Below are 12,787 nucleotides of genomic sequence, written 5' to 3' on the forward strand. Positions count from 1 at the left end.
TTATAAACTTAAATGAACCCATTTCTGTGTTAATTTCTGTGTGCTTCCCAGAGGTTCATTTTCCTCATCGATAAACTCTCCATCCTACTTTCCTGCTTCTTCCATGTCTGGCTGGCTGGGCCCCCAGGTGGCTGGCTGCTCTGGGATGGTCTTTCTGTATGCTCTGAATATGTGTTGCTACCATTGGTTAATAAAGAAGCTGCTTTCACCTATGGCAAGACAGGTTATAGCCAGGTGGGAAAGCAAAGCAAAGATACTGGGAGAAGAAAGGCGTGGCCGAGAGAGACGCCAGCCAGCTGCACAAGGAGCAACATGCCAGCAGACTGGTAATGACACAGCCACATGGCAAAACATAGATTAATAGAAATGGGTTAATTTAAGATGGGAGCACTAACTAGCAAGAAGCCTGAGCCATAGACCAAACAGTCTGTAATTAATTTAAAAAAAAATTTTTTTTTTTGCACCACCACTGCCTGGTGCCTTTTTTTCTTTTCTTTCTTTCTTCTTTTTTTTTAGACTTATTTGTTATGTATACAGTATTCTGCCGGCATGTATTATGCCTGCAGGCCAGAAGAAGGCACCAGATCTCATTGTAGATGGTTGTGAGCCACCATGTGTTACTGAGAATTGAACTCAGGACCTCTGGAAGAACAGCCAGTGCTCTTAACCTCAGAGCCATCTCTCCAGCATCTGTAATTAATATTAAGCTTCTGAGTGATTATTTTATAAAGACCAGGAGGGACCAGAAAACTTTAGTCTATCGCTGGCCCCTTTTCTATCTACGCAACAGCCCTCCTATCCCACCTATCCCTTCTCTGCCTAGCTATTGACCATTCAGCTTTTTATTAGAGCAATCAGGCAAGGTAAAACGGCAATGCATCTTTTCATAGTTAAACAAATGCAGCACATCTTTACATAGTTTAACTAATATTCCACTATAAACAGAGGCAGGTTTTTGTACCAACCACCTGGTCCCAAATAAACATATAGAAGCTTACATTAATTACAAAATGCTCGGCTGATAGCTCAGGCTTATTATTAACTAGCTCTTACATTTAAATTAACCCATTTCTATCCATCTATGTATTGTCATGTAGCGTGTGGCTTTACCTCTCCTCTAGCATTTTGCTTCTTGGGTGGCTTGTTGGTATCTCCTGCAACTGTCTTGACTCCACCCTTCTCTCCCGGCATTCTCCCTATGTCAGGCTGTCTTGCCCAATCTCTTTCTGCCCTGCTATTGGCTAATCAGCTTTATTATTAACAATGAGCAGAATCCATAGCATTCCACAACATAGCTCCACTAAATAGAGTACAGACATACAGCCACAACCTCTGTGCTTGCCTCTTAACCTCAGAGCCCCTGCCCTGCATCTCAAGTCGTATCTGGCAGTTCCCACTGAAGGTGGTATGGCAGAGCTAGATGCCTTTGGTTTCTCCACGGTCTACCCTGACCTCAGGGTCTTCTTTACCCACAGCTCCTTCCCACCTCAGTATTCAGTTTCTTCTCCAATCCCTAGCAGTTCTGCATGTGCCACTTAACATTCAAAGTTCTCCATGACACCTTTGTCCACCCCTGTCCCATCCGTAACACACCCAAGACTGACCAGGTTATTCCTCAAGGAAAGAAGATCCAGCACAATGCTGCTCCTCACATTCTGCCACCACTGAACAGATGGCTCCACTCTTCTTAGTATCTTCTCCATGCCTTCCCCCCCCCCTTGCTTTGCTGTCTACTGCGTACCAAACCACATCCTGTTCCTCTCATTGAATTCCATTCTAACCTCACATCTTCCAAGAAGTCCATTGGGTTTACACTGATTGATTCTGGTGTCACTGTCCCAGCTAGTCATCACAAAGGTCACCTCTCATGTTACTGTTTGAAAATCCTTGAGCACAATGCTGTGGGAGCAGTTACTATTGACCCGCTTCCATATACTTACCATCCAAGGTCATGTGTGAGTGACTTGCCCAACATCACCCAGGTAAAAAGATGCTGAATCCTAGCTCTAATTCAGATACATCAACTCCTGGAGTACCAAGAGGCTACTGCAACATCCCTTCCTTCAACCATCACGCTTACATGATCGCTCTAGTCTCATCCCAGCACTTGTTTGTGTGGAGTGACTTGGGCCGATTTGGGTTTTGTATCTTCATGTTCTTGCTGGCTGTAGTTGCCAAGTGTTTATTGTGTCTGCTTCAGGTGACTGTGTGTCTACAGAAGCAATGGACAGGATGGGTTTTTTCGACCTCTCTCCCAGTCTTAAGTAGAGCATTACCAAGCAGAGCCTGGGGATAAAGATGGGCAGAAGTGACATGGATCCCGTTGGCTTTAAGTGCCTTGCAGACCCTCCATGGAGGGTGAGTGTGCACAGACAAGGGTGACAGTAACAGCAGCTGGAATTGGTGAGCACCCATTGAGGGTGAGGCATTATGCTAGCTCTTTATTTACATTACTTAACCCTTATAACACATTTCTAAGGGAGGGATTATTATTGGCAAACAAGAAAACAAACGCTCAAAGATGTGGAGCCAAGGTGCAACCCACATTTGTCTAACCCCAAAAGGAGCATATAAATAGCAGACTTCAATATGTACATTAAAAATATGATAATCCCTCACTCACTGAAGGCCAATGCTACCTTTGGCTCTCCCTTTCCCGGTCTTCCACCCCCCCCCCCCCCAAAACAAAACAAAACAAAACAAAACAAAAACAGGGAGAGGAAAGCAGGGCAGGTTGTACCTCATACACACACACACACACACACACACACACACACACACACCACTTATATTTGTCACCACCACCCTGGATTTCATAACTAGGGTGGGGCTATAAGGGTTGAGTTTCCCCAAGGCCCTAGTCCCCTTCCCTGGTGCTAAATAAAAGTGAATAAATACTAAATAAATACAACTGGGATCCAGGAGTCATCCTGCCTTCCCCTCTCCCTCCTGTGACCCGCAGGGCAGAGGGGGCAGTTTAGATAGGGGCCTGTCTCCTAGCCCCTTTCCATTCATCTATATATCACTGCCTCCCAGGGCAGGAAGCCAGGGCAGGGCCAGCCTGCAGTTTAGGGCACAGAGGCGGGGCAGATCTCACCCTCTACAGCACTTCTGTGTTTGAGCATGAGGCAGCTGCAGAAACCCCCCTCATTCTCTCAGATGAGTCCGAGGCCCGGCACCCCAAAAGGGCAGCCGGGACAGTGAGGTTATTTCCTGCCGGCCCAGGGTCGCTTCCGAAGGATCTGCAGAATCTGTGCCCGGCGATGCAGCCAGTCTTGGGGAGGAGGGCGTGGTGTTGAAGGGACTGGCCGTGGAACGAAGAAGCTGTACCGCAGACGTGCATTCTGGGGATTGCCCGCCACCAAGACTTGCAGCGTCAAGGGCTGGGTCAGTGGCCCATGTCCTGACAGTGTCTCTGAGGCTGCTGTGGCTCCGCTATAGCGCAAGCTGACTGCCCCAGGAAGTACCACATCTGTGGGGGAGGGCATCAGCGTGTATTCGCCATTGAGGGCGTAGGAACCATCTAGAAGCTTCAGGGCCAGGTAGATGCTCCTGGGGCCAGAACCGCCCTGCTGCCGTACAAGGATATGGGTAGCCCCAGCAGGAATAGTGACCACATCGCTGTATCCGTACCTGTGAGGAAAAAGCAGTTGAAGAACTTAGCATCTCCTGAATCCCTTCAGCTTGACCTACGGTGTTTGTCTGAGTGTGTATGTGTGTGTCAGGAGCCTGCCTCTTCAGGCTTACACGAGGTATGTGTCCACCTGAGAACAGAGCTATCAGCTAGTGTGCCTTCCCCTCTCTTACCTCTGGACACTTCCCACTGCGGCTCCTTTTTCAAGTGTCTTTCCAGTCTTGGCCTCCTTGGGGCCTGTCCATTTCCTACTCTTAGCTCAGAGGTCACCACCCAGGGAAACCTTCCCTGAAGCCTTCAAAGGCTCTCACAGCATCCTGTGTCCTCTCTGTTCAGCATGTGGAGCACTGCTTTGTAACTGTCTGCTCATCTGTCTCCCACTTAGACTCCAGACAGTGTTGAGTCACCAGGAAAGCACTTAGCTCCAAGAACAGCACCCGGGAACGCAGAGGGGGAAAACAGAAATCGTGAAAGGACCTGAATTTTTTGAAGGAGCCCGATTGTTTGCTGCAGCTAGAACCATTCCCACCGCACACCATGCACTTGTCAAACTTCTTTTTGGAGCCAATAATCCGGTCACAGCCAGCATGAATACAGCGCCCCTGGACACAGACTGAGGAACTGTCTGGGGAACAGGGAGTTCCATCTGCCACCTAAAGAACAGAGGAGGGAAATTGTTAAGGGTGCTTGCTAAGTCAGCAGGAGTTTGTAAGCTAAACATCTGGAAAGTGGTATCAGAAAAAAAAAAAATGGGTAAGGAAGGGGATGTAGAGTGAGCCTTCGCCTATATGAGATTATAATGATAGTGATACAGTCATTTTTCCAGCATTGACTGTCAATCAGGCGATGTGCAAAAATGCTTTATAAACATAAATCTAAGTCACACAATCACTGCATGATATTTCTAAGGGTGAATTTCTGAGGTTTTGATCACAAACTCTAAACTTAGTGGTAGGGCCTCCAGATAGACACTAGAGGGCAACAAACCTGTAGGAATTTTCTATCGACTACTGGGGAAGGGGAGGAGGCCGAAGCTGGTAGGGCTTGTTTTGCCTTGAATGGGTCACTCTATAAGACAAAGGGAGTGTCCAGACGGCAGTGATTTCTGGGAAGTCTGTCCATTGAGGGACTGGCTGTCCAAGAGTCAATACTTTGACAGGGGATTCCGTGGAAAGGAGAGTCAAGGACCTCTCCAAAACGCCACATGCTTCCATTCTCACCAGAGTAAAAAGATGGAGATGGAGGGAAGGAAAGAGATATGACAAGCCAGAGTAGCTTCACCAGTGGCCTATCGAGTCAGGCATCTGTTCTCCTGGACACCCGGGGACAGACAAGACTGAGTAAATCTGTAGGCTGACACACGCGTGATGAATGCCAGCAATGGTCTGGAGGGACTTTTTAAAATGTATTTATCAGAAATCAGCAGGATCCCTGGGAAGTGTGTAAGCCCTGACTGGGCCTGAGTGGTTCTGGTCCTCACCCGTGGCTCCAATACATAGTAGTAACCCAGTGCCCGGGCCTGGCAGGTGAGTTTGCACTGGTCTCGAGGGGCTACACCTGTGTAGCGTGGGACCCAGTCCATGGGTCCTGGAAAGCTCTTGAAGAGGTCAGTCCTGTGGTTGTAGGCAGCACACTGCTCCTCACGGTAGGTCAGTGCTGTAGGGATGAAATGGACAGACTGAGCCGCTCTCTCCTCACACTACCCCACGCACCCTTCCATCTAGCCCCTCAGAACTTCAGCCAGTGTGGTGGCATCTCTCTCCCTCACAGATTGCTCACAGGGACAGTTCTGGAAAGATAACGAAACCTGCCCCCAGCAGCAGAGTCAATCAGCACCTCAGTTCAGCCCTCAGGGGACAGCCCTTCTTGTTTACCCCCCCTCCCCCTTCCCAGGGCCCCTTCCAAACCCTCACCTGAACCACTCGGGCAGTTCTCAGTATTGCAGGAGCGGAAGCGGGTACGGCGACCCTCGCAGTACTTGCCACCATTCCGGGGGACGGGCCTTGTGCAGTCCCGGGAGGAGAACTGGACACCACCCCCACAGCTCCTGGAGCAGTCACCCCACGGTCCCCAGGGACCCCAGCCTCCAGCCTGTGGAATCTGCAGAGGCACAGAACGGAAGCGGGATGAGCCCACTCTCTCCTAAGTTTAGGGCCCGTCTCCTTCCAGCAGGCCGTCTGCCCAAGCCATGCCCTGAGGTCTCACATTGAAGTCCTTGAGCTGGTCCACGTGAAGACAGCGGCCGCCCATGCAGGCCTGTGTGGGTCCGCAGGGAGTACCATCAGCCCAGGGTGAGTGCTTCGTCTGGCACATAGCATGGCCATTGAGGTGGCCGGAGCACCAGAGGGCAGCACAGGGTGGTGGAAGCTGTGGACAATGGTGTGAGTCAGGCCCAAAGGTCAGTTGGCACTGGCGGTCAGCATCATAGTCCTTGCCAGGAAAAGTCACTGGCAGATGCAGGGGAGCCTCTGGTTTGTCTAAGAGACAGTGCCCTGAAAGGAGGGTAAGGTACAAAGTTAGCAAGGACCTGAGGTGGGCACTGAGGATTGCCAGCTGTGGTGGCTAAGGTACCCTCAGCTACACTGCATTGGATGTTCATTATGCGATCAGACTGGCAAAGCCCTGATCCGTACTATCTCACTGACTAGTCACAGTTCTGTGAGGTACAGGCTATTAGTATATTTAGACGTGTCTGTATGTAACAGAGAACTCAATCAGCATAGGAACCAAAGGCACTTCTGATTTTTTTCTTTTTCTTTCTTTCTTTTTTTTTTTTTTTTTTGGTTTTTCGAGACAGGGTTTCTCTGTGTAGCTTTGCACCTTTCCTGGAACTCACTTGGTAGTCCAGGCTGGCCTCAAACTCACAGAGATCCACCTGGCTCTGCCTCCCAAGTGCTGGGATTAAATGTGTGCACCACCAACGCCCAACTTTTTTCTTTTCTTTTCTTTTCTTTTTTTTTTTTCTTTTTGGAGCTGAGGATCGAACCCAGGGCCTTGTGCTTGCTAGGCAAGTGCTCTACCACTAAGCTAAATCCTCAACTCTTTTTCTTTTTCGAGTCAGTGTTTCTCTGTGTAGTTTTGGTGCCTGTCCTAGAACTCACTCTGTAGACCAGGCTGGCCTCAAACTTAGAGAGATCTGCCTGGCTCTGCCTCCTGGGTGCTGGGATTTAGGCGTGCACCACCACCGCCCAGCCTCTACCTAATCTTACTCACCATAGAATTTATTATTATTATTTCTAGTATTTGGGCTTTTACAACTTTTTTTCCGATTATAGCCACTTATCTCAGGGGAATGGAGTCTGCACATGCCACAGCACATGAATGGAGGTCAGAGGACAATTTGCAGAGGTCGTCAGGTTGTCGGGCTCGGCAGCAAGTACCTTAACCTGCGGAGCCATCTTGCTGGCCCTGTTTGTAAGCTTCCGGGGCAGAGTTTCACTCTACAGCATTAGCCAGCCTGGAACTCACTATTGCATAGCGCAGGCTTGCCTGGGAGTCATGAGGCAATCCTTCTGTTTTAGTGTCTCCAATACTAGGATTATAGGCATATGTTACCGTTTTTTTAAATCGATGTGGTCTCTTTATACAGTCCTGGCTGTCCTGGAATTCACTCTATAGACCAGGCTGGCCTCAAACTCACAGAGATCCACCTGCTTCTGAGTGCTAGGATTAATGGCATGTGCTACTATGCCCATCTAAAGAATTCTTGAGAATGCTTCTAATCAGCAACTTTGGGGAGCTGGAGATATGGCTCCACAGTTAAGAGCATTTGGAGAGGTCGGGAGTTCAGTTCCCAGCACCTGCATTAAGTGACTCACAAACTGCTGCCAGCTCCAGGGGATCCAACACCCTTTCTGGCCTCCATGGGCATCTGCAAGCATGTACACACACATACATATGCATAAATAAAAATAAAATAAAGGGTTGGGGATTTAGCTCAGTGGTAGAGCACTTGCCTAGCAAGTGCAAAGCCCTGGCTTCGGTCCTCAGCTCTGAATGAATGAATGAATGAATAAATAAATAAATAAATAAATAAATAAATAAAGTAAAAGAACTTAGTCTGAGCCGGGCAGTGGTGGCACACACTTTTAATCCCAGCACCCGGGAGGCAGAGGCAGGTGGATCTCTGTGAGTTTGAGGCCAGCCTGGTCTACAGAGCAAGCTCCAGGACAGGCTCCAAAGCTACACAGAGAAACCCTGTCTCGAAAAAACAAAAAGAAAAACAAACAAACAACCAAAGTTTGTCTGGAGAAAGCCATTCTGCTGTCTTGTGCACTTTATCAAACGACAAGGTAATTACATGATTTACAGCCAGTCCCTTTCAACATTGGACAGTTCTAGTCCTTAAAAGGTCAATTCTTTTTGTTTGTTTGGTTGGTTTGGTTTTGGTTTTTAGTTTTTTCGAGACAGGGTTTCTCGGTGCAGCCTTGGCTGTCCTGGAACTCGCTCTATAGACCAGGCTGGCCTCTAACTCAGAGACGCCCCCAGCCTCTGCCTCCTGAGTGCTGGGATCAAAGGTGAGCGCCAGCACCCCAGCTTAAAAAAGTCAGTTCTAATTGCATGGAGCCAACATTTGCCTCCTTACTTGTTCTCCTAGGAAGTGGGAACCACACCAGTACAGCAGCATTCCACATCCCATCACACCCAGCAGAGGCAACACACATGGAGGAGTCAGTGGGGCCCGTAGAGACTGTTCCAGAAATGAAAGCACGGTGGCAGGACTCGAGTCTCACTTTGAGGAAAGCGTCACCTGCTTACCATAGCCATTGTCCAGGAAGTCCGTGATGAAGCGGGCACTGCACGGGGACCAAGGCTCCTCAGGATCCACGTGAGCCATGACAGGAGCCATGACATGGCGCGAGGAGCCCCCATGCCCATTCAGATTAACACATGGCTTGGAGTTATCGTGGAGCATGTTGAAGACATGGCCTGTAAGAGAAGAGGTCCCGCTAGCGCCCAAGGGTTCCACCCTGTGTCCGCCGGGGGCGTCTATCATAAACTTGGCTGCAGCCGGTGATGATCAGAGCCACCTCCCCTCCCCCATCTCAGACCCCCGGCTAGTTCTCAGAAGGTTCCATGTGTAGCTCCTATTGCTCTGTCTTCTCTTCTCCAAAGGAAAGGCCCCTTCTGCTTATTTTCCACTGTAGCTGACATTCCCAATCCTCAAACCCCATTCTCTTACTCTCTCCCCTTCCAAACATGTATAGTCATGCACATACACACAGTTCAAAGTAGTTCCCACTTGCTGCTTTACATAATAGAAAAATCTGTTTGTCTGCACCCAGAACAGAGAAGGCTATTGACCTTGGACCTAGACCTGGGAGGAGGAGGAGAATACCCCCCATTTGCACTCTCTAGAGCCCCTTATCTCCTTATCACATCCTCAGTACCCCTCACATCCACTTCAGGTGCCACACTGCCCCAGCACCCCCTTACCCAGTTCATGAGCAGCAGTGAAGGCTGACTGGAGTCCATCATCCTCCACAATGGCACAGCTCCGTGCCGGATCACACACTGTGCCCACATCAGCCATACCCAGAGTGTCACAAGTAGAGACCCCGCACAGGTCCTGTAGAGAAGGAGCACAGAAGATGCAGATTAGTGAGGACCTAGATGCTGAGTACCCAGCATGGTCAAGCCACCCCATGGCAGTATGGCTGGGGCCAGGTACATGTTGCACAACTCCAGGGATAGCCTTTCCGTCATGGTTTGTGTATTGGCAGTGTCTCTTTGTGTTGTGGTTCTTTGCACGTGGTGGTGCTGACTGGGGCCTTACCTGACGGGTGAACAGAATGGCTGTGTCAAAATGGTCAGGATCCGAGTCCTCAGGGGTGTTGAGGCCCCGCTGCCAGGCGCAGAAGCTACGCAGGGTCTGGGCCGCACTTGGCTCCACTTGGGGCCCTTCCTGGCCTGACCCCAGGATCACTAGTCGAGTCACCACCAAGCTGACAGGGTTTCGGATGCTTGGGTGCTTAAAGGCCTTGGCTGCCGCTGCCATAACAGTCAGCAGGTAGCGCTTTAACCCTGTACCATGAAATGCCGCCATCTTGTCGTCGGCCACTACCAGTGTCTCCACAAATCTACTCAGAGAAGCAAAGCGCTGAAGAGAAAAAAAAAGAGAGAGAGAGAGAGGAGGTCCCTGAAATAGCCTTCCAGATCCATGGATCCCTTCTCCTCTCCCTCTCTTCCAGGGTCCAGAACTCAGCAGAGTCAGCTGGCCCTCACATACCCCACAGGATTCCTGAAGTGACTGCTTTGGACCTTCCCCCTAACCCCAAATCCCAGGGCTTTTGTGGCAATGCTAAAGAATCAGCTGTTGTTCTGAAAGAGGAGAAGGCTTGCCACGTTTCAGGGCTGAGTGGGCCCCAGAGGGGAACAGCTGGGGAGTTCTTGGGGAGGGGCACTAGGGTCTCTGAGTGTGGCAGGGGTTGTAGGACCGCAGCTAGAGGGCTGGGCTGGGACAACGACAACGTGTCTGCCCTGTGTGGTTGGAGGAACAATTCAGTCAGCAGCTAGGGCCACAGCCAGATCTCAGCGTGGCGGGTGTGGAAGGAGCGTCTGGTCTGGATTAAAGCTAGAGAGAAGGGGTGGGAGAGAAAAAGGGGGAGACCCAGGAGTGGGAGGGAGGAAAGGATGGCGCCTCAGGCAGCCTTGCAGTCAGCCCACAGTGAGTGTGGGAAGAGGATTGACCCAGAGGTATGGGATGCCTCTCCTCGCCTGCCTACTTTGCAGTTTGCCAGAACAATTTTAAAGGCAACGTCAGAAGCCAAAAAAAAGAAAAGAAAGAAAAGAAACAATCCCTCAGGCCTCAAACTTCACTCCTCTAGCTGGGGGTGAGGGTAAAAATCACTGGGGCAGAGAAAAGAGCCTAGGCCAACAGGCTGTTAGGAGAGCAGGGAACTGCTGGGAACTGTGTCAGCAGGAGACTCCATGGCCAGGAAGGGGCGGGGTAGGGAGGGGGAGAGGTCATTCCGGCCCAGAGAATCTGACTTACTTACCTCAGGGAATCCTCGGAGCAAAGCAAATGGCTGAGGCAGGGAGAAGCCAACACTTTCCAAAGTAAGAGTAGCAGAGAGAGGAAAGGCAGAGGAGAGAAAAGCTGGAAAGCGAGAAGTGGAGGAAGTGAGAGGAGAGAGGGCAAATAGGGGTCAGTAGGACAGACATGGCGGGAGGTGACACAGGACAAAAACCCCCGGGGCTGCCTACCTTGGTTCTTCGGGGAATGGGATTGGGGCTCCCAGAAGGAGCCTTGACGTTGCACATGGGACCTTGGCTGCTGGCAGGACTCTTCCGGCGGAGAATGTGAGCCCCTGGTCCCCCAGCAGAATTAAGGGTGCCTCCCTCCAGAGGTTGGAGGTGGAGTTCAGCCCCCCGGTACTGCAACACCCCTAGTAGGGCTCCCCCGTCCCAGTGCAGAGATGCCACCGACTCCGGATCTCCGTTGATAGTGCCAGTCAGGTAGGTACCTGGCTCTGCCCCACCCAGCATCTCAGGTGCCTGGCCCAGGTACTGCACCGTCAGCCCCTCTACCTGCACCCCAGGGTCCTGCTCTAGTTCCAGGAGTAGCATCTCCCCAAAGGCTGGCAAGCGGCACAGTAGCCTGGCAGGGGTACCGGAGCCAGGCAAGATGCTGCCATTGAGCTTCTCTGGAAACACGATTTCCTCCTCCCGGGGGAGGGGGTGGGCTGACCAGGCAAAGGGCAGGAGGGAAGCCAGCAGCAGCAGCAGCAGCCGCCACCACACCAGACCAGAGAAAGGCACAGGCACAGTGTGAAGCTGCGAGCAGAGTTGGACTCTTCGCAGCCAGTGACCAGTCAAGCCCCTCCCGGGATGCAAGCCCATCTGGGACATGGTACCGGTGCTGCAGCTGGGATGGGTTGAGGCCATCTGAGGCACCAAATCCTCCACACCCTAACTGTGGAAAGCTCCTCGTTAAAGCCGGAGGGGCTCGGACTTGTGCCAAAATCTGAGGCGAAGTTTTTAGAGGGGCTAGAGACGTTCAGAGGAAACGAAGAAAATAGCCCCTGGGCTCAGGAAAAGTGCCTAGGGACCCCTCTCCTCCAAAACTTCCTCCTGTGCCCTTCTCTCCTGGGTCTTTGTCTCTCCCTGTCTGTGTCTTCTTCAGCTTCTCTGGCTTCTCCCTCTGCCCAGCTGTGTGGCTCTGTCTCAGTGCCTGCTCTGTCTCTGCCTCCTTTTGCTGTCTCTTTGTCTCTGTCTCTCTCCTTCTCCGTCTCTTTCCTTTCTGTGTATCAGTGGGTCTCCCCCGGTTCTCCCCAGCCTCTCTCCCCGCCAGCTCTTTTAAGCATCCAGAGCCTCCCTCTGTGTGTGATTGGCTGTTCTGTAAGCCACTCAGCAGAAGCTCAGTCAGTGGGATTCAGATGGATAGATGTATCATTGCTTCCCTTAAAAAAAGACAGGAAAAAAAAAAATAGGAGGGACTTGCCCAGGGGAAGGGAATCTCTAGCAGCCAGATGCATTATAGGCACTGAGCCAGTGGATGACACATCCTTTTCCCAAATCCCACCACCAGCTCTCAGCTGTCTCTTTCCCTTTTTGATGGGACAGAGCCCCAAGAGAAGTAAAGACTCTCGGGGAAAGGGCCTGGACAACACAGATGGAATTATGTTTTCCCTTTTTGGTGGGACAGAGCCCCAAGGGATGTAGGGACTTGGGGAAAGGGCCTGGGCAACACACACGGATGAGATTATGTCCTGGGGAGAATTTATGTCCCTGCTGTCCAGTCTGGAACAGCCTATACTCCATCAGGTGTCACTTACGCTGACCTCTATCCCAGAGGCTGATTTCTAGGGCCAAGCTGTCTGGTTTTAAAAGGAAGTGGGGAACAGGTAAGGAAGAATGAAGAGAGAGAAGAGAGGATGGGACCAAGAAGAAGGAAGGGGCAGTAGAGACAAGAAGGCAGGAGACAGCTGTCAGGACCTTTCTGTTGGAACGGGAATAAGAAATAAACAGACGACAAAGGAGAAGTCTATTACTTTTCTTTCTGTAAGAGGAAGACACAGGGTATATCTTTTCTGTTCTCTCTCTCTCTCTCTCTCATGCATTCCTGAGTTACCCTTACCCTATCCAAAGGAATGAGACAGCCATTCCATCCTAGGCCTCCTCCTCCCCAACTTCCTGACTGCCCATTCCCCT

General features: G+C 50.8%; 1 protein-coding gene across 1 annotated transcript; it reads right to left on the reverse strand.

Annotated features, from left to right (window-relative positions):
* Nucleotides 1-1,030: 1,030 nt before the first annotated feature.
* Nucleotides 1,031-12,787, reverse strand: Adamts4 (ADAM metallopeptidase with thrombospondin type 1 motif 4). Its single transcript, XM_036201870.1, has 9 exons — nt 10,841-12,787; nt 9,411-9,734; nt 9,071-9,203; nt 8,393-8,563; nt 5,840-6,126; nt 5,548-5,734; nt 5,115-5,290; nt 4,112-4,287; nt 1,031-3,633 (listed from the first exon to the last, which is right to left on the reverse strand). The coding sequence occupies exons 1-9, from the start codon at nt 11,519-11,521 to the stop codon at nt 3,207-3,209; spliced, it is 2,562 nt and encodes an 853-aa protein (XP_036057763.1). The 5' UTR covers nt 11,522-12,787; the 3' UTR covers nt 1,031-3,206.

The sequence above is a fragment of the Onychomys torridus genome, chromosome 11 (genome assembly GCF_903995425.1).
Source record: "Onychomys torridus chromosome 11, mOncTor1.1, whole genome shotgun sequence".
In the NCBI taxonomy this organism is placed as follows: Eukaryota; Metazoa; Chordata; class Mammalia; order Rodentia; family Cricetidae; genus Onychomys; species Onychomys torridus.

Coding starts and splice junctions, on each gene's coding strand:
- Adamts4 (XM_036201870.1), bottom strand. CDS start 11,521: ATGGCCTCAACCCATCCCAGCTGCAGCACCGGTACCATGTCCCAGATG. Junction 9,204..9,410: donor CCATTCTGTTCACCCGTCAG/GTAAGGCCCCAG, acceptor CCTTCTCTACAG/GACCTGTGCGGGGTCTCTAC. Junction 3,634..4,111: donor GGCTCCTTCAAAAAATTCAG/GTCCTTTCACGA, acceptor TTTTCCTCACAG/GTACGGATACAGCGATGTGG.